The sequence below is a fragment of the Gekko japonicus genome, unplaced genomic scaffold (assembly GCF_001447785.1).
Source record: "Gekko japonicus isolate JY-2015 unplaced genomic scaffold, Gekko_japonicus_V1.1 scaffold2820, whole genome shotgun sequence".
In the NCBI taxonomy this organism is placed as follows: domain Eukaryota; kingdom Metazoa; phylum Chordata; class Lepidosauria; order Squamata; family Gekkonidae; genus Gekko; species Gekko japonicus.
The window spans coordinates 104,021-131,802 of record NW_015164745.1 but is presented as its reverse complement, the minus strand read 5'-3'; the positions used below and the strand labels follow the sequence as shown (position 1 = coordinate 131,802).

Sequence of the window (27,782 nt, the reverse complement as noted above, 5' to 3'; positions counted from 1 at the left end):
CTTTTGTCTGATCTAAAAAGATCAAAAATCTGCATATATTTCAACCATTCATATTCATATTCAATTTCATTCTGCTTTTTCATTACCCATTCTGTTCCCACTTTTTTAATTAGATCTTTATATGGCAACCAATCTTTATCTCTATGTCTTGAGTAAGATGTTAACACTTCCACTGGTACAATCCACAATGGTCTTACATCACAAAAGTATTTTTTATACCTCATCCATACCACAAATAGTGCTTTTCTTACCACATGAAGCTTAAAAAAGCTGTCCATTTTTGTTTTGTCATACCATAAATATGCATGCCAACCAAATCTACAATCATGGCCTTCTAACCCCAGTAACTTATCATTTTCTAATTTCACCCATTGTTCCATCCAGGTTAGACAGACCGCTTCATAATATAGTCTAAGATTTGGTAGTTGTAGCCCACCTCTGTCTTTGGTATCACAAAGAATTTTCATCTTGATTCGCGGTTTCTTGCCTGCCCAAACAAACTTTGATAGTTCTTGTTGCCACTTAAGTAGCAAATCTGTCTTACTAAGTATTGGTATTGTTTGGAACAGGAACATCAAACGTGGTAGGACATTCATTTTTATAACTGATATTCTTCCCATCAGTGACAAGTTCATTTTGTCCCATTTCTTAAAGTCTTGAGTTAACTTGGTCCATAATTTTTCATAGTTATTCTTATATAAGTCTATATTTCTTGCAGTTAACTCAATACCAAGATATTTCGTCTTTTTTACTACTTCACATTGTACCAGGTCTTGCAGTTCCATTTGTTTTTGTTTCGTCATATTTTTACAAATAAGCTTCGTTTTATTCTTATTCACGTAAAATCTGGCCAATTCTCCAAAGTCCTTTATTTTTTGGAATAGTAACGGTAACTTTTCTATCGGGTTTTGCACAATAAACATTACATCATCAGCAAATGCTCGATATTTATATTTAAGTCCTTTGTGTGTCAATCCCGTTATCTCTTGATCTTGCTGTATTTTTTGTAGAAGTATCTCCAACACCCAAATAAATAATAACGGTGATAGGGGACAACCCTGTCTAGTACCTTTCTGTACCTTGAAGCTATCAGTCAATTCTTTGTTTACATTCAGTTTAGCTCTTTGTTCAGAATAGATAGCTTCAATGCAATTTCTAAAGTGTTGTCCAACTTCTATTTTTTCCATCATCTGTAGCATAAACTTCCAGTTGAGATTGTCAAATCATTAATGAACAAGTTAAAAAGCAGTGGACCAAGTACTGATCCCTGCGGTACCCCACTGCTTACCATCCTCCACTGAGAAAATTGCCCATTTATACTCACTCTCTGTTTTCTATTAATTAGCCAGTTTTTGATCCATAAAAGGACTTGTCCTTTTATCCCATGATTTTTGAGCTTACTTAGGAGCCTTTGATGAGGAACTTTATCAAAAGCTTTCTGGAAGTCAAGGTAAACAATATCTATTGGATCCCCCTTGTCCACATGTTTGTTCACCCTTGCAATCATGTTTGTTCACCCTTGCAATTGTGACCTTGCAATCTCCACACAAGGATAGGGCCAAAGGTGAGTTATTGTTGGATCTGCTAATTATTTAAAGTTGCAGTTGTGTATGCACTTAATTAGCAGTAAAGCCCTGTGGTAGTCCAAGGGAGCTGCTCCTGTATCAACATGCATAGGGCCAGGTTGTGTAATTATGTGAAGCCTTAAATCTTGTGGGTTGGATCCAGTGAAAAACTTCTGTTGTGCTGATTCTCCTCCTCATATTGTTTTGGGGGCGGGGAGGTCTCCTCTCTCCCAGAAGTAACATTATGTGGACATTTTGGGCTGCAGCAGGAGGTAGGCATAGAAATTTACTCTCTGCTGATGGGGAATCCCTTCCGTCAGAGGAGATTTTGCCTGGGAATGGGATCCAGTCAGTCATTTATTACGGCAACAAGTCATAGAACACAAATGCTTAAATATAACATTCATAACATTCATATAACTGAATTTAGGACAGCAAAATAAAACTCTATAAAAATACAGTTGAGCGTAATAAAGTAAAAGAAGAACATAAAACAGAGACTATTAGGCAACTATTATTATATATTTGATAGTGTATTTCGGATGCAGTAGCATGCTACCCACAATTTTGCCACAGTTCCGGTAATTGTCCGGTTCCCATCAGTTAACAATCGGTTACACTGCTCAGCACCTGATTGTCCCACCATATCTGTTATAAGAGGAGTAATATATTTGTCACAGATCTTGTTATACCAGTTACATCTGAGCATCATGTGCTCAATAGTTTCTCTCTCTCCTGAGCCACATTGACAAAGTCTATATTCAGTGGGGATCCTTTTGAATCTGCCCTCAAGCATCGCAGAGGGGAAAGCCTCACATCTGGCTAATGTGAAGGTTTCCCTAAATTTGTGAGTATCAAGCTGTGATAAATAGGACATGGGTTGCAAGCGATATTTAACAGAATCTGGGGCTCTAAACTTAGGACATCTACCGAGATCTTTCTATTAGTCTAAAAAATAAATGAATAAACCGATGGATTATTGCCATGTGCCATTTTATCAGTTCTGTGCCTCTGCCATATCTATGACATACTGTTGTTCTGGCTTATTTTAAATACTCCTGTTGACAGTTTCTATCCACAAATTAGGAGAATTCTGAGTCTGGCATCTTGGAGCACTAGAAAACTAGAGAAAATTTTAAACCTTACTGCTTAACTTATGTTGACTGGCCATATTATCTGGTGTAGTTGGGACACACAGTTGCAGAATTACTATGCAGTCCCGTACAAGCCCCCCTCCCCCTCAGCCAGCAAAATTCAGCAAATAACTCTAGCAGACCCACCTGGTCCCAGCCTTTAGCTCAATGAATGTGAGAGACAAGCCTCCACTGGGAAGCACAACATTTGCAACCAAGCCCCTTTCCCCTCAGCCAGCAAACTTCAGCAAATAAACAACTGTAGCAGACCCACACGGGCACAGGAGAAGCCAGTGAAGAGGAAGGAAGTTCAGCAGCCCTGCCTTTGGCTCTCTACACTCAAAGGCAGCTCGGAAGGGTGAGGACAGGCAGAGGCGGGGCAGGGCGGGGAGGGGGGGAGAGAAGAGAGCCATGGGCCAGAGTAACTCCTTGGGTTCCAGCCCGTGGGCCATATGTTTGACACCCTGATCTAAAGTGTTGCTTAATGTTCATGGAGGTGGAAAAATAGTATTACCTATTTGACATAATTTTTACCACATTTGTACCAAACGTTATACAGATATTGATTTGGTCAGTAAATTTGATCATTTCTTGGATTTTGATGCCATAGGAGGATATGTGCATGATCCAAGAATGAATGTATTTTCATCAAAGCTGATGAAAAAATCTGCAGTCCGGACACCAGTCTTATTATTTTAAAGCAATTTAATTAGCTACCCTGTATATTAAAATGAGGCAAAAGGCTTGTAACTTTCAGCTGACTTCAGTTTTCTTTTCCATTATTTCAAACTAGAATTCTTAATGCCAGAGTTGAAAATTAAATCAAATGCTTTGGAATGACACGCTGGTATTCAAAGGGCTGCCTAGGCTCTCGCCAAGTAAGGGCTCACGCTGCCTTTCGGGTTAGGGTCCGTGTTGCTGTTGTTGTTTTTAGCCCCTGGGCTGTACCCCAAATGGCCTTTGAAATCTGCTCTCAGAAGCAGCCTGTCATGTTCTTCGTGGATGGGTGGGGAAAAGGGACAGCTATTCAGGCTTATTGGGTTCTGGTCTGCATCCTTTAACAAAACACACTGCATCAAGTGATGGTGAAATGTTCACTAAACTTTCCGGTTTCTAGTTTTTGCAGGCCGTTGGCTGATGTCTTTTTGGACAGGGACTGCCAAAATCCACGAGCTGTACACAGCCGCTTGTGGGCTTTATGTCTGCTGGTTGACCATTCGGGCAGTGACAGTGCTCCTTGCTTGGATGCCCCAAGGCCGCCACGTGATTTTTCAGAAAGTGAAGGAATGGTCCCTCATGGTAAGTTGCTGGGGAAATGGTGCTGCCAGAGTTTGAGAGAAGCCTTTGCCAGATGTGTAAAGAGCATCACTCTGGTGTGTTCTGTTCCAGTGGCAGGAGGAAAGAGCTCAGTAGAGCAATTAAAAAGAAAGCTTCCCCCAAGGTCTAGAAATAGTCTCCAGATGTGGACAGAACGTGCGAAAGAAAGGAAAGACCGGAGCTAGTGATTAATTTTTAGGAGGGATGTCAGGTCTTGAAATTGTTTGAAACTTATTTAAATTTCCTCTCCCCCCCCCCCCCCCCCCCTTTTAGAAGATGAAGACATTGATAGTTGCGATATTGCTGGCTGGCGTCGTTCCACTTTTGCTTGGACTTCTCTTTGAGCTGGTCATTGTTGCTCCTTTGAGGGTTCCCTTGGATCAGACTCCTCTGTTCTACCCTTGGCAGGTCAGCTACACACGTCTGTCCTTCTTGCTTGTCTGGTCATTGGCCTTCCAAGCCTCTCAGCAATGGCTGCCTTGCCTGGTCTGTTCAGCTAATCCGTGCCCTGTGGGCATCCTTGTAACTGAAGGCAACTGGACCGATGTAGGGCCAGGATTATGTGTCTTAAAGAGAGTATATAAATACTTAATGGTTTACTGTGTGATGTTAAGAGTTGTAATTAAGATAATCTTCTTAATCTTAAGAGTTGTAATTAACATAATCTTTTCAGAGGTGACTCAAGATACTTCAATTGTTATATTAATCTGTTCTATTTATAGTAGCTGAAAATGAAGTACCTTCTGATTACTCTTGAAGAGTCAGTTGAACTTCAAAATTATGTTTCTTTTCTCCAGTACTTATTTGCTTGAACATGGGGGGAGGAGCCAAAGGTTTGCCTCACAAAGTTTCTTTTTTAAAAAAAAAACTTTAATTTTATTAATATCCATACTGAAAAAGTTACATATTCAAAATTCTTACAAAACCAAATTATAAAAGTGCCTCAATTTGATTAATAACAGATGTCCGTAAGGGATCAAATAAATAAGACAGTTACCTTTCTGTAATATGGTAAGCTTCAAAGTTATGTAAGCCTCCTTAACTGTATCTGATGATTCCTGATATCTGGTGCCTTATTCAGCTTTCAATTCTGAGCAAAAACAAGTTGCGCAATAGTAATGAGATTTAAAAGGATTTCCTGATATTTCACAGGAAAACCAGGTACATGATTCAGTGAAAGGATTTCCAGATGTACACTATTAACCCTTTCTTCAGTTTCTCTCATCTGTTATTCCAATAATTCATGGCGCGTGGACAATGCCACCACATATGTTAAAAAACTGCTTACTGTTTATGACAAAACCAACAATTACTAGCAGTATTATAAATTTTTGCAAGCTTCTTGGGCGTGAGATAAATTTGATGTATTATCTTAAACAATTTTTCCTTGAAGTATAGAGGTATAGTAGAGCATGATCCCCAAGGCAAGATATAGTTCCAAACTTCCTCAGACAGCTGGTATCCCAAGTCATGATTCCATTTGATAAGAAAATATGAAATCTGCCCCACAGGTGAGTTTTGTTGAAGCAATAGCTCATAGACATTAGAAAATATGTCTTAAGAACCTAAGAAAAGCCCTGCTGGATGAGACCAGTGGTCCATCTACTTTAGCATCCTGTCTCACCCAGGGGCCAGCCAGTTCGTCTGGAGGGCCAGGAACAGGGCAGAGAGGCCTCCTGGCCAGTGTTCCCTCTAAGCTGAGTTAGTGGGAGCTACCTCACAGATTTTAGCCCCCAGCTCACACATTTTTGTCTTAGCTCAGGAAGGATGGCTCCAGAGCAAACTAACTTATGCAGTAGCCAAATCACTCACCACTTTAATGCCAGGGAAATAACACAGGATCTTTATACAGCATGTTAAAAAGACCTTTTCCCCTTTCCCCACTGTTAATCCCTCTGCTGCTCATGATTCCTTCTCATGGCTTGATCTGTTTTTAATTTCTACCCCTTTATCAACATTTATCAGTTACTCTTGCATTAAGGCTGTTTGGTGTAGTGGTTAAGAGCACAGACTCTTATCTGGGAGAACCAGGTTTGATTCCCCACTCCTCCACATGCAGCTGCTGGTGTGACCTTGGGCCAGTTACAAGTTCTTTCAGAGCTGTTCTCAAGGGCAGTTCTTGAGAGAGCTCTCTCAGCCCCACCTACCTCACAGGGTGTCTGTTGTGGGGAGGGGAAGGGAAAGGAGATTGTAAGCTGCTCTGAGACTCCTTCGGGTCGTGAAGGGCAGGGTATAAATCCAATCTGAGAGCCAGTCTGGTGTAGTGGTTAAGTGCGCGGACTCTAATCTGGGAGAACCGGGTTTGATTCCCCACTCCTCCACTTGCACCTGGCTGGATGACCTTGGGCAAACCATAGTTCTGATAAGAGCTGTCCTTGAAAAAGAGCCGTTTCTGACAGAGCTCCCTCAGCCCCGCCTCCCTCACACAGGGTGTCTGTGGTGCGGAGGGGAAGGGAAAGGAGTTTGTAAGCCGCTCTGAGACTCCAAGTAAAGGGCCATGGGGTATAAATCCAATCTCCTCCTCCTCCTCCTCCTCCTCCTCCTCCTTCCTGTAGAGGTATGGGGATGGAACGATGCTATGGTTGCTAAATGGGAAAGAATACAGAACCTTTTCCTGAAAGAGATCTTAGCACTACCCCCAAATACTCCAGCTGCCTTGCTGAGAGCTGCGCTAGACCTTCCATCTATTTGGGCATGTGTGCACATAGCCCTTTATGGATTACTGGCACAAACTGAGGAGTGTTGCAGCTGGTCATCTCTCTAGCCTTTGTTTCACTTTATTCAAAAAGATTCTGCACAGTCCACCAATTATTACAAAATTGTTGATCCGTATAAACTGCCAGATGTTGTTTGTGGTGTCCGTCAGGCCGATTTCAATTGCTGGGCCTGGGTATATGCACATGATGCCACTTTTGCTAGGCAAATTATTTCAGGTACTACATTCTCTCCTTACTTTACATTAATTAAAAAGGATCACTCTAGGGCACACTGTCCAAGATTGCTTTTTGCAAACTCATTTCAGCCTTCACATCTGTTTGTTTTCAGACAATGCAAACTGCCACAAGAACCAGTTGATCAGCATCTATGCATTTGTGCAGCCTCAGAACCAGAAGATTTATGTCACTACTGGTTGGCCTGTCTAAAGCTCCTAGGCAAAAGAACCCTAGGCACAATTCTGACTAGTTTAGGCCCAAGCACCACAATGGAGAAAGTTTTATTTCTCCTCACAGACGAGGCGCCAAGAGTCTCCCACAGGCTTGCCCTTTGTGCCTTAGCTGCCAAGAAAATTCAGTCTAATGTGTAGTGTCCGAAACCAGGCCAGCAAAATGTTCCTCCTTTCTATATTCAGCTGGATGAATAATCCAAAAGGCACCTTATGAAAATGTAACTTTTAACAGTGCATGGTTATCAATCTAGTTTTATTGTTTCATTTATTTGTTGTTACTTCTGTTCTTGTTTGTTCTTGCCTTTGGCTCAGTGCAGTAAAATCAAAGTGAACTGGTAGAAATTCATGTGGAATTCAGGAAGCCCTTTAAAAAAAGAGACTTGCCCATCTGTGTGGAGTAGCGCGATGGCAGCGTTCATGTTGCTTTGGTTCCAAGGATGGGTTCCATTCACAGCAAAAGGTGGCTGGGAAATGTGTTCTGTGCGGCTGTATGAATCTTCCCTTAGTCGACAGATAACCTGAATGGAGTGTCAGTTTTACAACATGATCCCCAGCTGGTTCAATAGGAATACTGAGGACAAGCTACACTCCTTGCATTTTTAGTAGGTTCCGTATTCAAGGAAAAGAGACTTGTCCCCTGACATGTAGGTTCAGAAATGTTTTGAGATAATACCTTGCAGAACATATATAACGGGGGCTCTCAACGTGGTGCCCACAGGGGCAATAGGGCACACCCACCAGCACCATCCCAGGCACCTGCCAAGTGCAATTAGAAACCAGGCTGGGCTGGGTGGGGCCTTTGCCCGCTAGGGCTTCTGATTGGCTGTGTAGATTAGAAAGATCTTCTGGCTGAAATGTTGGAGAGTCACTATTAGAATTAAATATAATCTCAATCCCTGACATCTTGTGGCTGGCTGTGCCTCCTCCTCTCTTGGCAGTCGTTTTGTGATTGGCTCCACCTCTCTTGGCAGCCATTTTGTGATGGGGCCCACCGCCTTGTCCCAGAATTCCAGAGGGGCCCACAGGCTCAGAAGGGCTGGGGACCCCTGATAATATAACAACTTGACATTATCAGCCATCATCAAATGTAATTGTTAGATGCTCTCTTCAGTTCTTATAAATGATTTTTTAAAAACCATACCATTCTGGAAATTATCTCTCATTCAAGAATCTGGGGGGAAATTGTTTAACAGCCATGTCCTTCACTTTAAAATGCTTGAGGCACATCTTTTCTTAATTAATTCTGATCCATGTCATAATGAAGTCAGAGGCCTGCTACTACCTAGTTGTATATCTGGTGAGGCTTTAATTTTGTCAAGTATCTACATGTTCATAATCAAAGTTTGTGTTTTGTGTTCAATTAGGACTGGGCTCTTGGTGTTCTGCATGCCAAAATAATTGCTGCTATAACGCTGATGGGCCCCCAGTGGTGGCTTAAAACGGTTATTGAACAGGTAAGAATTCTTGGTTATTGCTAGAACTTTCCTCTGTTGTTTAAGAATTGGCATATGTATCCCTTAAAATATTCATATAGTTTCATACTTTAAGTTGCACATTTGATTTTCAGAAAACATTTTCACAGTCACTAATTTATAAAACAGCATAAGAATTGGATAAGACACTGGAGTAAGGTGCTAGCATTTATGGAACGGACCTGTGGGATCCAACCCACTATACTCCCCAGCCCCATTACTGCACTGAATAATGTAGGGTGAATGGTTTACTGAGAGTATCACTGACAAAATAAGAAAGCAGCCCCTACAAATTCTTTTCATTGTTGACCAGAATTTGTACTTTGCATCTGCTTGTTGATATTAACACTTGAACCATTCAGCCTCTCGACGGATGCACATGCATTTCAGGACACACACACAAACACTTATTGTACAGGGCGACAGGCATCTGTTCACAATTCTCCTATGTGTACTATTTTGAGAGAAGTCCACAAATATGAAAGAAACCCATCATTAGATCTCTAGTAAGTGGGATGCAACTGGTTTTGTCAGATTTGCTCCTGAAAAGTCAAAATGTGTAAAATGCCAGCATATGGTAAACTGATCTTGCCCTGTTTTTAGTGAGGATGAAAGCGGAAGGCCTCCTCGGCACCCTCTATTAACACCACTGAAAATTTATCTGCTTGTTATCTCTGAGTTTTATGTGCTGTAGTTTTATGCTGGCATGACGATGTATTTTATCTGTTGTATTGTAAACAGCCTTGGGTGTGCTTACTTACAGAAAGGTGGCACAGGAAGTTCCTAGATCAATAAATATTTTAATAACATAGTCCAAGATGTCCCCAGATTTATATCTTCATGTACTATTTCCCTATTTTTAAAGAATTCAGTATTGGAGAAATTCATACCAAGAAGCAAGATTTCTTTCTTGTAACAGCCTTTGTTACTAATATTTTTAGTACAAATTGCTCAATATAATCGGCCTTTCTCCCGATTTTAGAGCATTTTGCATCCTGTATTAGCTGTAAGCCATTTCAGTAATCAGATTCAATTCAGGTTTTGTGGTTTTCCTGTACTGAATTTTGAACCTGGGGACTGAATTCTTAATTTGTTTCATCACTAGATCGCTTAGGGAAATTGAGCTTGGTGTTTTTGTTATTAACCAGGCCATAACATAAAATATTTCCTCAGTTTAAAAAGAAAATCTGGGTGTTTACTTGTAGGTGAAACCAGCTGAGTGAGGCTCTCTTCTCACTAAATGTGCACAGAATAATGCTTTTTTAATTTACTGCTTTGCATAGATCTCCACATGTCCATAAGTAGATTCAGAATGGGAGATTGCATCTCACTTTATTAATTTCCTATTCACTTTATTTTATAGTTAGCAAATAGACAATGCTATCCCTCTTAGAGAAGAAGTGTATGTACAGTAAGAATTTCAAAGAACCATTTTCACCCCAAATTTTTGTCAGGCTTCAACCAGGGTCATGGTGCAACGGACTGTGATGCATAAGGGTGTAAACTTGAACTTGGGAATCCCAAACCTCCTTTTCGCTTTGACCCACAGAGAATGTTCAAGCCACTTTTTTTAAAAAAGTAGAATATAAATTAGCAAACATTGCAACAAAAACAATAATTTTGAAGAATATTACTAAAGAAGTACACATATGAAAACAGAAATTAGTATACAGTAAACATTTTAAAGTATCATATTTATATGAATTAATGATCTCCAAAATGTCCCATGTCGTCTTCTTTTCCTGCTGCCTTCAACTTTTCCTGGCATTATTGTATTTTCCAGTGAATCTTCTCTTCTGACAAAAGAGATAAAATTTTGCATCTTACCTACATCGCATCAAATGAAGCACATCTCCAGTTTCTTCCATTAGTTTTTAACTGAAGCCCAGTAACTTACTGCTATCACAGACAGAACCCTCCTCTCTGTAGGACCACCTCTCTTCTTGGGCTCTGTGACAGCGGCTTTGCTCGTTTGAGCTGGGCCTTATGCAGGTGCCACCCTGCAAACGGGCAAGATCAGCAACTGCCCATACACGTGGCCTTGTCCGTCGTGGCTCCCAACCTTGCGGAAGGGCCTGCCTGAGGAGGTCGGGAAGGCTCCCCCTCTCCAGACATTCTGCAAATGATGCAAAGCTGAATTGTTCAGGAGGGCTCTCCAGCTCTGTGAAGTATTAACCCTTCATAGTTCTGTAGTTTTATGTACTGTACTTCTAAACCTCTTAGAAAGTGCAGTTTGTCACACACCGATAATAGCTCCTGAAAATAAAAAGGATCTTAATGTGATACAAATTTGTTTGGGGAGGACATTCCAAAGACATTCTCTTTATGGTCATCATCCCCAATCTCAAATAGCAGGAGAATGTAGAAAAATTCCTCCAATGAGGACTTCTGGTTGATGGCGGCACGCTCACGGACTCACCTCCCGGACCTCCCGGGGGTGTCTCCGTGCTCTGGCGGATGGAGGGGGTGAGCAGGCTTGTAACCCCCCCCCCAGGAGCCTGGGGAAGGGCACCTGGCCAAGGAGCTTTGAGGGGGTAGCCTCTTCTCTGGCCAAATGCCAGAGAATCGAGGCTCCCCCTTGCTCCAGTGGTCCGTCCAGCCGAGAGACCTGATGGTACAAGTGAAGCTAGCCGGGTCAAGCACAGGAGATCAGGCGTTTGAAATGATGAATGAAGAGGGGTCGGAAGACCAACTATGAACGTGAGTCAAATGAGAACTGATTTTTAAACGAAAAGACACTCCTTACCCGAAGCAGCGAAACGGCAGAAGCGAGTGGTGGGAGGGACGCCTCCCATGCCCATAAATCATTGAGCGAAAGGGGAGGGAGTGGAAGAATAAACAAGAAAATTGCCCAGAAGTACTCATCCATCGAGCTATACAGATAAGCGCATATTCAGAGACTTTAAAATTTATTGCGAAAGCAAACAAACTAGAAAAAGATGGTGGGGAAGAAGGACAGAGACAAAGAGAAACTTTTAAAAGCGAAACTAGAATCCCCGGAAACGACCAGTGAGACGATGAAAGCGATGACAGAGGTCATGCGCCCTCTGCTGGAACAGCTCAATGTCTTTAAAGAACAGTTGTCTGTTGTAACAGCGAATATTACTGCAGAACAAAAGCAGCTGCAAGTTGTGACAACAAGCATTACTGCTCAACAAACGCAAATAACGGATTTGATTCAAGTAATGAAGCAGGATGCTGAGAAGGTAAAGGAAATGGCTGAGACAACACAGATAGTGAGGGGAAAAGTGCAAAAATTGGAAAAGAAAACTATCTTTGGAAGGTCAGACGCTGCAAGTGCAAATGGATAAGGCTAATATGGTCCTGCACTTCCAAGGGGTGCCAGAGAAAAGAGGAGAGAATCTTAAAGAACTTATGAGTGAGCTACTTGCCCCAGTAGCAGATATAAAGGCGGACTTGCTACTCAACAACATGGATGTGGCCTACAGGATACATAAAGAAAAATAATATGCCTGGGGAAATTGTAGTAAGATTCTCGAAGAGGCACGTCAGGGATGCTATCCTGAAAGCAGTTGCTGCGACACCCCTGAAGGTGGGGGAGAATGCTGTCAGAATGCTAAAGGATATTCCATTTGAAGTAAGACAACGCAGAAAGAAATACAAAGAACTTGTGTTTTTCCTCCAAACTCAATTGGATATAAATGGCTGTTTCCAGAAGGAGTAATATTCAAGATCAAGGAGAAGAAGGTCAAGATTGACTCTCTGTTCTTAAAGCTCAAGAGTTTCTAAAGGAGCAGCTGGGAAGGCCAGAGGACGAGAAAAAAGAAGAGGACGATAAGTCCAGTGGAGAGCTGGAAACTGGTTCATCTGGTGAGAACTCTTTGTCTGAGCAGGGGGCATCAGCCCCGAAAAGTTCCTACAAACTGCAGAAGAGAAGAAGAAGTAAAGGCTGAAGGACTCTGAATTGTGCCTTTGAGAACTTTGGTTCTAGGGGATGATGGGGGGCACTGTTATTGGGCAATTAAATGTAACTGGGATGGTTAAAAGGGTTAAAAGATTGACACAGTTCATAAGAAGTACAAAGATTAAAAGTCTGAATGAAGTATAAAAAGCTAGTTGGAGATCTCCTCTCTTGGGTTTTTAGTTAGTAGTGGGTTCTTTACTTTCTCCCTTATATGTAGCTTTCCCTTTCCCTTTTTTCTGTTCTAGTTTTTGTAGTGTTTAAAAAATCAATAAAAAATCACCTCCGGGGGCTTAAAAAAAAAGAACATTAATAAATAAAAATAAAAATCTTAGAATAGTGAATTTCATATGCCAATGTACTGCTATAGTTTAGAAGGTGTCTGATTTCCCTCAGTGAAATGTTAACTGCAGCATTTAGCCCCAAAATTCCCAGTCCTGAATATGCCCATCATGTGGTTGCACAGTTTATGTACAAACTTCATTCACATGACTTGATTTTTGTGTTGTTTCAGGTGTATGCAAATGGCATTCGGAATATCGACTTACATTTTATAATACGGAAACTTGCAGCACCTGTGATCTCAGTCTTGTTGCTTTCTCTCTGTGTACCTTACATCATAGCTTCTGGAGTTGTACCTTTACTAGGTGAGTAAAGATGGGTATCATCCTGATCTAGGCTTCAGACATAACACTGGAAATGCAAGATTGGGAGATTTGTGTCAGGTAACCCTGTCATAGTTCTGGAATGCGGAGGGGTGTCCTCCTTTTGCTTCTTAGCTCTCTCTGGCTCATCAACTGTTTGCTATATAAGACCTTGTAGAGGCTCCAGCTGCAGTTTACTCGGCTGGGAAAGTTAACGGCTTTTTTGCTTTGCCCGCTTGCTTTGCCTGCGCGCACGAGATATGTCCATTGGCTCATGCTTACAGGGGGAATGTTTGATTTTACTATAAGTCAGAGGCCCTAGTACTGATGCCCATTCCTGACACAAGCTGTACACGTGTTCATTAGTACTGGACTCATCAATAAACAGTTATCTTCTTATGGAGCCCTGTGTGGTGTGACCTGACTAAGGACCCTGACAATTTGTATCTCACTTTTTTATTCAAGAATATGGAAAACCGCTTATGAAATTTACTTTATTGTTTAGAAATGATAGGCCAATGATGGGGGGAAACGAAAACAATCGAGGGTGCCCCCATGATGGAAAAACCATTGCTGCCCTCAATGAAAAGCCTGGCGGAACATCTCTGCCATACAGGCCCTGTGGAATTGGTGTTTGGCAAAGTTACACCAGGTTGGAGCCAGGACCAAAAAGGCCCTGGCTCTCGTCGAGAACAGCTGGATATCTCTGGGGCCAGGAATCACCAGCAGCTCGTTCCCGGCAGAGTGTAATGCTCTCCTGGGGACATACCAGAAGAGGCGGTCCCGAAGATATGTGGGTTCCAGAATTCTCAAGGTCTTGAAGGTCAGAACCAAAACCCTGAACCTGACTCGGTACTCCACTGGGAGCCAGTATAGCTGGTGCAGCACCGATTGTATATGTGCTGTCTGTGGTGTTCCTGTCAGGACTCACGCCACCACATTCTGGATCAGTTGGAGTTTCTTGGTCAGTCTCAAGGGCAGGCCATCATAGATCGAGTTACAGTAGTCTAGCCTGGAGGTGACGATTGTGTGAATTACTGTGGCCAGGTCAGGGTGCAACAGGAAAGGGGCTAATTTCCATGCTTGGTGCAGATGGAGAAACACCAGCCTGACAATATTCATGACCTGGGCCTCCTGATGGATTATGCCGGCATCAGTGACGCCCTGTGGGAAGAGTGGGAAGTCTGTGCCCCAGTCCTGATGCCCCCCAAGCCACAGGACCTCTGTCTCTGTTGGGTTCAGTCTCAGCCTCTGTGCTTTTTTAGACATCCCACTGCAGTCTCCAAACCCACAGCCGGAGTTTGTGGGGCGGTATCCGGGCAGCCATCCAATAACAGATACAGAAGAAGAAGAGGAGGGGATTGGATTCATACCCCATGGCCCTTCACTACCCAAAGGAGTCTCAGAGCGGCTTGCAATCTCCTTCCCCTTTCCCTCCCCACAACAGACACCCCGTGAGGTGGGGGTGGTGCTGAGAGAGCTCTCTTGAGAACTGTTCCTGAGAGAACAGCTCTGAACAACTTTTAACTGACCCAAGGTCACATCACCAGCAGCTGCATGTGGAGGAGTGGAGAATTAAACCTGGTTCTCCCAGATTAGAGTCCGTGCTCCTGACCACTTACACCAAACTGGTGTACTGATGACCCCTCAGCCAGAAGCTCTGCCCCAGCTGGGCGGAGGGGTGCATATAGATGTTGAATAACATCAGGGAGAGGATTGCCCCCTGAGGCACCCCACCTGTTAAGGGGCACCCTCTCACCTTGGCCACCCACTGTCCCCATCCAAGGAGAAATGAGGAAAGCCATTTCAGGACTACCCCACGAACTCTCTTGTGGGTGAGGTGGCGGTTCAACAGGTCGTAATCGGCCATGTCAAACGCTGCTGTGAGATAAAGCAGTAGCAGCAGCGCCGACCCACCTCGACCCAGCTGTCTGCAGAGATCAGGGCAAGCAGCGCCGCCTCTGTCCCACGGTCGGGGCAAAAGCTGTGCTGGAATGGCCCCAATGCTGATGGGTCATCTAGGAAACCCTGGAGCTGCCCGGCTCCTGCTCTTTCCATTATCTTACCCAGAAAGGATAAATTCGAAACTGGGTGGTAATTGGCAGGATCAAAAGGATCCAAAGGTGGTTTTTTCAGGAGCAGCACCAGGGACAGATTGATCATGTTCATTAGAGAGCCCCGTGTCGTCACCAGCCCATGAGGGACATGGATCAAGAGGCATGTGGCTGACAGCACCCAGAATCCTGTCAACATCAGCAGAGGAGAGCAGGTTGAAGCCGTCAAAAACTGGATCCAAAGGTGGCCAAGGGGGCTCCAGTTCACTTACTGTGTCAAAATTGGCAGGTAGGTCGTGACAGAGAAACAAGATTGTCTTTAAAAAAAAGCTTGCAAATGCCTCACAGCTAATGGCCGATTTACTAACATTTTGGTTCCTCTCCATGAGGGATGTCACAGATCTAATTACCCTAAATAATTGTGCTGAGTGTGAGCTAGCAGGCACGATGGAGGCCGAGTAGAGTGTCACAAGGGGGGTCTGCAGTGGGAAGGGGTTGCAAATTTAGTCTGGATCCAACCCAAACATTTGAGTAAAGTTCTTGAAAAGGGAGGTGATGAAACACTGTCAGGTATTCTCGGGGCAAGTGATTATCTCGTTCCTTTTCTATCAGTATTCCAAACTAGTCACCCTCCAGAAAACACCCTGGTTGCCATGAGAGATTTTTTGTACCTGTCTGGTGTCTGCTGTGATGGTCTGGGGGTGGGGGTCTAGTGTTGTCCCTTCTCAGACCCCTATGAGGTGTTTGGTACTCTCAACCAGAGTCTTCCCCAAAGACCAGTTAAGCTGCAAATGAACACACATATTTTTAGAGACCAAGTTAGGACCACTTTCATTTGTGGGTGGCCCTGGTCACGATAAGGATCAATATCGGCTCTGGTCTTCTGTACTAAGAGAGTCATATTTCTTCCTCTCACTGTTGAAAAGGGATGCATACAAAGTTATATCCACATTTTAAAAACAAAAACAAAAAAACGGCCCCGAACCATTCTCCCAAGTAAAGGTGTGTGTTAAGTGCCACCAAGTGGCTTCTGACTTATGATACGATAAGATGCAGACCACAGTGCCAAAGGACGACAGCCTCAGTTTAGTCTTTTGAGCTTCTAGGGTTCTCCTTCACACATCACTTGACATTTTTGTTTGTTTTTGCTGTCAAGTCACAGCAGACTTATGGCGACCCCCGTAGGGTTTGGAAGGCAAGAGAGGAGCAGAGGCGGCTGGCCCTTGCCCACCTCTGTGTAGCAGTCCCGGACTTCCTGGGTGGTCTCCCACCCAAACACCAGCCGGGGCCGACCCTGCCCAGCTTCCAGGATCTGATGAGATCAGGCTGGCCTGTGCTGTTCAGGTCAGGAACTGCAGTCAGTTGCGGCAGTAAATTGCTTCCCCCCGAAGATCAAGGCACATCACGTCCCTTCCCCAGATCGCTTGCTTTGGCCAGTGGGTGGCAGTAACTTGTTACAGTAATGGCTTCCAGAACAGGCAAAGATGTGTTGAGGTTTTTTGTGCTTTGACCAGACTTGTTTCTGGCATTTTGAAAATCCCAGCTAACCGTGTTGTCGTCTTTATTTTATTGCCAAGAACATCTTGGTTAACAGTATTTTAGCAACAATGTTTTACCTGCAAACACTTAAATAGACCATTTTGGAATATGTAAAGTGTAACTAGAGAGAAACATCCAACTAACCATTTTGTCTTAATAGGAACGGACGCAAACTGCTATAGTATCCTTTGGTAGTACATTTTTGGCCCTTTTCGTTGTTAATAAGGAAACATTAATTTTCCAGTAAAATTTTTGCATTTTAACTCTATTACAGCTCTCTTCTTATCTTGTTTTCATAGGAGTCACTGCTGAGATGCAAAACCTTGTGCAACGTCGGATTTATCCTTTTCTCCTTATGGTGGTGGTTTTGATGGGGATCTTGTCCTTCCAGGTCCGTCAGTTCAAGCGCCTTTACGAACATATTAAAAACGACAAGTAAGTGCCTCTACACTAGCAAGGCTCATCAGGGGTATTCCTCTCTTTCCAGCCAGTCAAAGCATCAGTGAGCCAGCTGCTGGGAGGGATGGGCAGGGATTGGAGCCCCGTGAAAGCCCTTTGTGGTGTGTGGCTCACTGTCTCTGAAGCGCCTGGAAGGAACTATGTGCTGAGAGTCCTGGATTCCGAGTCAGTGTGCTCCTGCTTCTTGCATCTCCAGGTTTCTCCCCCCCCCCCAAACTTGTTGGTGATACCAGAACAGTGGTTCTTCTTCAGTTTTCTGTGCAGGCACACACTGGGACTGCACTTGCACAGGCTAGCCACCAGAGGCTCTCTGCAGCTATTCTAGTACATTTTTAGCACTCCGTGGGGAGCCCCTCCCCTGCATATTCCGTCAGGGTCCATTTTCCTGCTCAGTCACATGCTCTGCCAGGAGGGGCCCCTTCCCTCAGTCCTGTCTTCGCCGCCGCATAGTGCAGATGTTCTCTGCAGCTCCAAAGATCGTGAGTTCCTTTTTCAAGGAGATTTGTGTTGTTTGGCTTTCTGACCGGCAGTATGTCACAGAAATCCTTGTTTAAAAAGTGTGCCTGGTGCAATGAGCACCAGTTATGCCTTCTATCTCTTGGCAAGGTCCATAACATTGCCCAGTGCAAGGTCTGTCTTCAGTTCACTCCTTAAAGCCTGCTCTGATCGAACAGTACGTCTGAAGCCAGGCTTATGGGGAAAGGCCCTTTCCTGCCCCAGGAGCCTGGCAGCGAAATCACCTGCCCTGACAGCGCAGAGTCCGTCATGACCATCCAAGCCAGCCGCCAGAACCAGGAGCCTTAGGAGCCCCCGCCATCGAGTGCCTCCGTTCCATCGGTTCAAGGAACAGAACTGATTCGTCAGACCCAGTCCTCCGTCTGTTCCACAGAACGTAGTTCGTTGGAACCTCCGCCCAGGAAGGTGTGTTCCAAGTCAAAGCATAAGGTGAAGCCTTGTGCCACATCCAAGAGGCCTCCGTGGCAAAACTACCAGTACTCTGCCCTGTCTTCTGGGGCGACTGGCACCATCAAAAGTCATCATTAGAGCCGAGGCGCCACTCTGTGCTGAGTCAGGAGGCGATGGGTCCTCCTGTTGGTTTCCCTCCTGTGCTGCCCTCTCATCACACAGAGAGCCCGATCACCCTCGGATGCAGAGTTGGGCCTTCCGTCTGAACCGTCTCCAGACGACACGGTGGGGGACCCCGATCCGACACCACCCAATGAAGGTTTAAAGCTGCACACGGAACAGATAATGAGGATGGCCGAGTCCCTAGAGCTAGAAGTGACTTCCAGCAACCCCAAACCTCAGGATAAAACCCTAAACAAATTGTACGGGGACTCCCCATGTGGGATTGTCCTTCATATGCTGGAGGGCATGGATGACCTCTCTCTGGCTTTACGGCAACAACCTGCCAGGACACATATGCCACATCTAAGAAAAGGTCCAGCAGGAGGGACATTCTTACCTTTTTTGCCACTCACTAGCCTCGTCCCTTATAGCCAAGGAGATGTAGGCAAAACAGCATACAGGAGCCCACGCCTCGCCAGCTGATAAGGAGGGCCGTAATATTGATACCCTCGGCAGGAAAGTATATTCGTCTGCTGCCCTCAACTTGCACATCGCCAATTATGAAGCGATTGGGGGGGGCGGTGTAGGAGGTGGGGGAAGTGTGTTGGAAGCCATCAGAGAGGCTGGGCCAGCAGCTTTGCTTCCAACACACTCCCCCCACTTCCTACACCTAACAGGCAATTTTCTGTCAGGTGCAGCCCCACCTCCACAGTGGCTTCTAATACTCCTCCCCCTCCTACACTGGACAGGCAGCTGCCTGTCAGGTGTAGGAGACGAGGTGGGGTGGCTTCCAACACACTCCCCCCACCTCCTACACCTAACAGGCAGTTGTCTGTCAGGTGCAGCAGCGGTTGCAGGGTGATTAAAGCCCTTGATCTTAGCCGCTTGCTGCTTGAACTCGTCAGTGTACTCCCACACCAGGTTACTCAACACAGGGCTTCATGAGAAGAGAACTGTTTATTGGTAAATCCAGAACTGAAAACACATGTACAGCTTGTGTCAGGAATGGCCAACAGTACTCTGACTAGAATCAAACATCCCCCCGGTAAGCATAAGCCAATGGATACAGTTCGCGTGTGTGGGCAAAGCAAGCAGGCAAAGCAAAAGCCGTTGGCTTTCCCAGCCGAATAATACTGCAGCTGGAACATCTACAAGGTCAAGCATAAAATAACATACAGTTGGTGAATCAGGGAGAGCTGAGACTGAAAACGGGAGGGCACCCCTCCACATTCCAGACTCATGACAGGGCTACCTGACAGGTAGCAGGAGTTGACTTTAACAGATGACTGTTTCTTAAATGGACAGTTCTATGTGGCCTGCTCCAGAGTGATCCTCTGAATTCTATAGTGATCTGCATTCTAATTGGTACTATAAATTTTAATCTTTAATTTCTATTCTCTTGTCCTTTCAGTTAGTGTGGTAAGGTACAGATATCATGCAGCCAGCAGCTACAACAGAGGCAATTGCCATAACAACGACTAAAACAACATAAAAACAATCATTAAACAGTATAAAACAGTCATTAAATAAAGTGCGATGCTCTTGATGTTAAATTTACTTAATCCAAGATGAATTCCATTCATCAACCTAACCTGACAACAAGCATTCTTCGGTTAACTAGGCGTCTGCCAGATCTAGTCCACCGTAGAAGATGGCAACTTGGTGGTGGTACAGTGATGGCAGCGGCTCCTATGCAAAGGCCTGGTGGAAGAGCTCCGTCTTGCAGGGCCTGCGGAATTGCGTCAGGTCCCACAGGGCCCGAACCTGCTCTGGGAGCTCATTCCACCAGACAGGAGCCGCCGCCGAGAAAGCCCTGGCTGCAGCCAGCTTGATGTCCTTGGGGCCGGGAACCACCAATAGGTGCTGCGATCCCGACCGTAGAGGTCTTGGGGGAACATATGGAGAAAGGCGGTCCCTTAGGTACGCTGGACCCTGGCCATCAAGGGCTTTATAGGTAAGAACCAGCACTTTGAAGCGAATCTGGTATGTTATAGGCAGCCAGTGCAGTGCCTTCAGCGCAGGCTGGACATGGTCCCGTCTAGTGAGACCCATCAACAGCCTGGCCGCTGCATTCTGCACCAGCTGCAGCTTCCGGATTTGCGATAAAGGCAGCCCCATGTAGAGAGCGTTGCAGTAGTCCAACCTTGCGGTGACCGTCGCATGGATCACAGTAGCCAAGTCATTGCGGTCAAGGAAAGGAACCAACTGCCGCGCCCGTCGAAGATGGAAAAAGGCTGACTTGGCAGTGGCTGCCACCTGGGCCTCCATCGATAAGGATGTCAGAGGCATGCAACCATATTCTGGGTTGTCTCCCACCATCATTGAATAGGGTGGCGATTATAGTTATTCCCAAACAGGGGATAGACCCAGCCTTACCGGCATCCCACAGGCCCATATCTTTGCTCAATACTAATTTCAAAATTTTTACGTCAGTTTTGGCCAATGGGCTTAATTCATTTGTTATGCAGTATGTGAGTCAGGATCAGGTGGGATTTATGCCCAAAAGAGATATAACTGAAAATATACATAAAACCCTCACAAACTTGAACTATTCCAAGTCCCAGAACATTTCAGCAGCCTTCTTGTCTCTGGATCTGGAGAAGGCTTTTGATTCAATGGAAATTCCATACTTTAAAAAAGTGGTCCACTATATGGGCTCTGGAGAGAAATTCTTGACTGCAATGGATGCTATCTGTGCAGACCCCCCCCCCCAGAGCACACCTTAGAATTAACCACAGCACTTCAGATTTCCTCCTTTCACAGGTGATACAACTAATGTTTGTGGGTCCCGACTCTGATCAGGCTAAACAGTACGTGGTGCATACTAACCCTTTCGATATTAAAGAGGTCATGTGGCAAACCTCTTCAGGTAGGCCTAAACAAATTCGCTCCAGCCCCCTGCTCTCAGCAATGCTGACTACATGGGATTGGATGAGATCAGTATTGTTGCCTCCTATATGCCGATATCAGACATTCCTAAACCAAAATTGGTTCCTCCCAGGTACAAACAACCCGGCATATATGCAGTGGAAAATGGCAAATATCCCTGCTCTCCAGGCTCTCACTTCAAAAACACTACTTCACTCCAAGGTAGCCCTAGAGGACAAAATAAAAGGGTCTATCCCCTGTCTACAGGACTCTCAAATTTCTCATATGTGTAAACAAATTCCAACTTGAATCCATACTGCAAAAACCACTCACAGCATTTGAGACGATCATTGCTATGGCTAGCATCTCAAGAAAAGGTTTGCTATCTCAGGTACATAAAGTACTAATCGCTCTTGAGGGATGCAGAAACACTATCTTACCAAGCAATGTGGCATAAGCCATGTAGCATTACTCTCTCAGAGGATACATGGAATCGCATATGGACATCTCCCCCATTCCACTCTAGAATGACATCTATGAAGCTACAGTCATTCAAAATATTATCGCACTGGTACCTCACTCCTTGCAAGCTAGCCCGCATGAACCCATCATACAACCCAAAATGTTGGAAGAAATGTGATATCTTAGGAGATTATGCACCCTGTTGGATATTCTGTCCCAAAATTCTCCCCTTCTGGAAAGAAGTAATAGAGCAGATCAAGTCATTTGGTGATATAGACATTGCCCCTTCACCTGAACATATAGTTTTGAACAGTTGAGCTACGGACGATGTTAGTTCCTCTATCACTGAATGAAATCTCAATAATGCTATTTGCAGCTAAGACTGTCATTGCCTCACATTGGAAAACGACAATGTCACCCACTCTTTCTCAATGGCATAAAAAGCTGTGGGATTTATATATAATGGCTAAACTTTCGGATAATCTTACGCGTTTTGATAAATGTCCTACTCGCACCAATTTTACTGCAATCTGGCTCCCCATCCTGAATTACCTATCCAATCAACAGGACATCCCTCTAGTGATGGATGCCTTGTGGCTTTGGTAATGTGGGTCACTTAATTTCAAAGGTAAAGAACAGATAATATCACTATGTAATTTTACCACCTGGCTTCCGGTCTGGCTTTCGCGAATGGCGGACGCATCCTCGGGGCGCTCCTGAGGGTGTCTCGCCCGCCCGCGGCCGAGGGGGGAATCCGCATGAGCGGAGACCCAGAAGAGCCCCAGCAAGGGGGCTCTGAACTGGGGCGCGCAGGCGGGAGCCCATTTCTCGGCCGAATGGTCGGAAATTGAGGCGCCCGCCATGCCCCAATGGACCTCGCCGCGTAAGCGACCCCGTACGGGGTTTAGCGGAGCCACCAGATGTCACCGAGGGATGAAGCGATTGAGCGATGAAAAGGAAGAAGAGCGGCTGAAACTGTGAGTTGTCGAACTGGAAAAAGTCCCCCCCCCCAATCGAAAAGACTTAAAGGAGAAGGAGGGGAAACCCCCTCTCCCGCAAACAGAGATTTTGAGCGAAGAAAAAGGGGGGGGGACAGAATTTGAAAAGAGAAGTGGTCCCTTTTGGTGCGTGGGAGAAGAGGCTAGAAGATTTTTGTCTTAAAAAAGCGATATTTGAACTTTAATAAAAGTAAACAAAAAAGCAAGATGTCGGAGCTGAGCTGTGAAACTAGCGAACAAGAAAGGAGGAACTTCCGGTGTAGGCGTTTCATCTTTTGTTGTGCCGGCTGTTAAATAAACAGATTGCGTGTGACTGTGACCTTGACTGGGACTGTGAGAAAAGAATTGAGCTGTGACAAGCGAGAAAGTGCCCTGAAAAGTGCTTTTATAAGTCAACAGTTGCGGAGAGAAGGTCCAGCTAAGAGAATGGCAGTGTTTAAACATATAAGCGAGAGATGGAAAAAGGAGAAAACCATTCTCAAAGCCAGAGACCTTTTGAAGAGGCACGAGAGAACAAGGACTATGGCATTTGCAGTTTGCAAACAGACAGCGGAAGCAGCGACCCGGAGGAGGAGCCGAGAAGCCGTAGAGGAGTAAACAGAGGAAGCTCCTGCCTGAATTAGGAGATTAAAAGAAGCCAGCCCGTAGATGATCATTTTAAAAATCGTTGGAAAAGACTTTGCTAGCAGAGCACCATTGGGACACTACTAATATATTAACATAGACAATCCATTTAACCGGTTTGAAAAAAGAAGTTTGACAACACACAGAAGAAGCCAAAGAAGAAAATTTTAATATTACTAACAGATTAACTTTACCAGTTAAAACATCACTCACCTTTCTCTTGATCCCACTATATACCCTCCCCCTTTTTAACTAAGCGAAATATCTCTCCTTTTTAGGAGAGGAAATAAAGCTTTTAAATTAAAAAAAAAAAAACTATGTAATTTTACCACCTAAAAAGCAAAAATGAATGCATACCTCTAAATCACTCAATTATGTCGTAAACTGTTGCTTACTTGTTTTTACTATTGTTACAAATCTTTTTGAAGCTTTGTTGTTAGCTTTTAATATGTATTTAGATATGAAAACCTAATAAAAAGTATACAGAATTCCTACAACAAATGTCACATTTCAAATCTCACATCATCAGTATTATAACTGGATTTATGGAACTTAAATACCGTAGTGAAGCACGAGTAGCAGGCTAGTTTTCTATATAAATTGTCTAGCTGGCTCAATATATTTATTTATTTAATTTGTACCCCACCCTCCCTGCAATGCGGGCTCAGAGTGGCTAACAATCAAAGCATAAATACAATTAAAAGACATAAAATCATCTAAAAACAATTCCCTTATAGCTACTACAATCCCATTATAGCCAATACAAATTAATAAAGTGCTGGTTATTTCGTTGTTCAGGATGGCTGACTCTCACGGTGTACTTTCAGAGGTGTAGGTGTCCTTCTGCTCCTGCTGTTCCTGCGGCACAGGCTAGGTGTCAAAGACCAAGGCTCTCTAGTGGTGGCGGCTCCCTAGCTGAAAGCCTGGCGGAAGAGCTCCGTCTCGCAGGCCCTGGGGAACCGTAAAAGATCCCGCTAGGCCCTGATCTCCTCAGGGAGCTCATTCCATCAGGACGGGGCCGCCACTGAGAAAGCCCTGGCCCTGGTGGTAGCGAGCCTGGCCTCTTCAGGGCCAGGGAGAGCCAGTCGGTTTTGAGACCCCGACCGTAGTGCTCTCTGGGGCATATATGGGGAAAGGCGGTCCTGCAGGTATGTCGGACCCTGGCCATATAGGGCTCTAAAGGTAAGAACCAGCACCTTGAAGCAAATTCGGTATGCTGTTGGCAGCCAGTGCAGCGTCCTCAGCACAGGCTGGATGTGCGCCCACTTGGGGAGACCCATCAGAAGCCTGCCTGCGGCGTTCTGCACCAGCTGCGGCCTCCGAATCTGTGACAAGGGCAGCCCCATGTAGAGAGCGTTACAGTAGTCTAATCTCAAGGTGACCATCGCATGGATCACTATTGCTAGGTCGGCACAGTCGAGGAAGGGAACCAACTGCCTAGTCAGCCGGAGATGGTAAAAGGCCAACCAGGCAGTGGCAGCTACCTGGGCCTCCATCGTTAAGGAGGCGTCCAGGAGCACTCCCAAACTCCTAACCTCTGGCGCTGGCACCAACGGCGCCCCATCGAAGACCAGGAGTGGGATCCCTACCCCCGAACCGCCCCAACTCAAGCACAGGACCTCCGTCTTTGTCGGATTCAGTTTCAGCCGACTCAGCCTAAGCCAACCAGCCACAGCTTGTATCCCTGGACGCCATCCCCCTAAACTTGCCAATAGGCCTGTATCAGTGCTTCTATATACTGATGATACAGTTTTACTTTCAAGAACTCTGATAGGTCTTAGGAAAGCTCTTAGGAAGCTCTCCTCCTATTGTAAAAGTGAATTTCTCACTATCAACTACCAGAAAACCAAAATAGAGCCTTTGGGAATAGACTAATGGCCATCACACCTTTCTGGCCCAGAAGGGCCTGGTTCCAGCTCCTCCTGGAGTTATCCAGAGGAATTTATGTACACCTGCCTCTAGTAGTGGATCTGCTTTGCAAGAGTTCCATGCTCCACAAATGGGTTTGTTTTATTGATTGGGCTAGAAGACATGGTGCTCAGGCAGAGGGTTGTCCTGTTGCCCTGGTTTTTGAGTATTTGCTCTTGCTAAAAGAGTCTGGCGTGGCAGTGTCCTCCCCCGAGGTGCACTAAACGGCCATTTCAGCTTATCACGTCAAGATCCAGGACAGGTCACTATTTTTACACCTCACTTCCAAAACGTTTTTAAAGGGGTTATTTAATTTATTCCCTCCATGTCCACCCATAGTTCCACAGTGGTCCTTATCTGTGGTACTTATGCTGGCCCCACTTGAATCACTAGGTTCCTGTAATTTAGGGTTTTTGTCATTTGAAGTAGCGTTTTTGGTTGCCATCACATCAGGCCAGGAGGGTTGGGGAACTGGCGGCACTCAGGACTGATCACCCGTTTACTAAATTTCAGACAGGTCACGTAGTACTAAGGCCTAGTTTATAATTTCTACATAAAGTGCTTTCAGATTTCCACCTAGCACAGGCCATAGCTCTTCCGGTATATTTTTCACCCCCTGCTTCAGAGGCATAAGAGACACTGCATGCATTGGACATCAAAAGGACTTTATTGTTTTACTTAGAACAAAAGTCTGCAGGTGGCTTCAAAGACTCAGTTTTTCTGGGAATTCATAGAAAGCCAGCTTCTACATAACAGGGGTTCCCAAACTTATTTGGCCTACCACCCCCTTTTCAGAAAAAAGATTACTCAGCGCCCCCCTAGAAATCTACCTTCAAGAAGTGGACAGAAAGGTGCAGTTTGTGGATCTGCACCTGGATTGTTCCAGCACACCCGAGAGGGCGATATTGTCCACTTTGGGAACCAGTGGCACAGATGATCTCTAGGCGGATCATGTCAGCTATTCGTATAGGTTACGAGAAGGCCACTTTACTGTGTCTGCTAGAAGACTGAGCACACTCGACACAGGCTCAAGCATCATCTGCAGTGTTCTGAAGAGGCACTCCCTGAGAGGACATCTGCCATGCAGTGACATGGTTGGCAGCAGACACCTTCGTCAGGCATCATTCTGTGGATGTGAATGCAAGACGAGACTCAGCAGTTGGCAGAGTGGTATTGCATTTCTTGTTCCACGGAGACTCACCCCACCTCCAAGTTGTAAGGAGCTTTATAGTCTCCCAATGTGGGACTGCACAGAAGACTGAAGATGGAAGCAATGTTGCACTTTCCTGTAACTTTTGTTCATTGAGGTGTCTTCTGTGCAGGCGCACATTCCCTCCTTCCTACCCTGCTGTGAGTTAATAGATAGACTACTGTTGGGACACTCCCAGTGGCTCAAGAGGACTGAGGGAAAGGGGGGGGGGCCTCCTTCCCAGCAGAGCGTGTGACTGTATGAGCGGGAAAATGGTCCCTGATGGGCTCTGCAGGGGAGGGGCTCCCCTTGGATTATTAAAAATTTGCTAGAATAGCCGTAGAGAGCCTCCAGTGGCTGGCCTGTGCAAGCGCAGTCCCAATGTGTGCCTGCACACAAGACACCTCGATGAACAACAGATACAGGTAAGTGCAACACTGATTTCCCAGCCTTTTCGGTATGGTGACCCCCCCCCCCCCAAGTCCTTTCTACAGTGACCCATCCAGGGCTGACCCAAGGCTGTTTTGGGGGTTCTGGGTGAACTATGACCTTGTCTCCCATCTATTCCAGCACTCCCATTCTCTGTAGTACCCAACCCGATGCTTTTGAGGAACCAGTAAGCACCACACGTAGGGTACAGCTGCCCCCACTGTGAGCCCCAAGCAAGTGGGAGTTCGTCTCCTCCTCCTGTCAGGTGGTCCAGAGTTGGAGTTTGAGGAGGTGCACTTGGAGGTGACTGGATTGAGGCGATATGAGAAGATGGTGGTGAAGAAGTTGGCGGCAAGGGGCTTGGTGCAGGACATTTCCCACAGCAGGCAGAGGCCAGTGAGGCATTACAGGGGGGCTGGCAAAAGACGGAGCAGCCCTGAGCCCGCAGCCTCTTTCTATCCACTGCTGGTTTCCACATGGCTTGCTGAACAGCTCCTACCCACTTTCCAACCTTTCCCTCCCTTCTTTCAGCTATTACCATGAAGTCACTAATTGCCAGGTGGTCCCCCCCCCCCCTTATTATTGTCACAAAGGAGAGGAAGATGAAAATGTGAGTGGTTGGAAAGAGAAGGATGCAAAAGGCAGGAACAACACCTGGGAAGGGCTGACCACGGAGTCCGCTTTGGGAGGCTTCGCTGCCCACTTTTAGGCTCCCGCCTACAGGTTGGGAAACACACTATCAGAACCTTTTGAAAAGAGAGGAGTGCTGGGGTGATGATGGGCACTGTGTGGTATTGGTCCTGTCCATACTCGGTACTGGGAAATTGGAAAGGTTGACTGATAAAGGGTTATGAATAAAAATGTTTGATATTGACCAAACGTTCCATACACCCTTTTATAGAAGGAGCTTTTAAATAATTTTTCACTGTATCTGTTGTTAGCATCAACTGTTATAAGTAAATTTA

General features: G+C 45.2%; 1 protein-coding gene across 1 annotated transcript in view; it reads left to right on the top strand.

The window, feature by feature from the left end:
* Positions 1 to 27,782, top strand: part of MARCH6 (membrane associated ring-CH-type finger 6) — a 112,834-nt gene that overhangs the window by 82,930 nt on the left and 2,122 nt on the right. Inside the window, exons 21-25 of the mRNA XM_015409638.1 lie at positions 3,816 to 3,997; positions 4,289 to 4,423; positions 8,546 to 8,635; positions 13,090 to 13,222; positions 17,112 to 17,247. Coding sequence (XP_015265124.1) covers positions 3,816 to 3,997; positions 4,289 to 4,423; positions 8,546 to 8,635; positions 13,090 to 13,222; positions 17,112 to 17,247 — 676 coding nt within the window. The remainder of the gene's footprint in view (positions 1 to 3,815; positions 3,998 to 4,288; positions 4,424 to 8,545; positions 8,636 to 13,089; positions 13,223 to 17,111; positions 17,248 to 27,782) is intronic.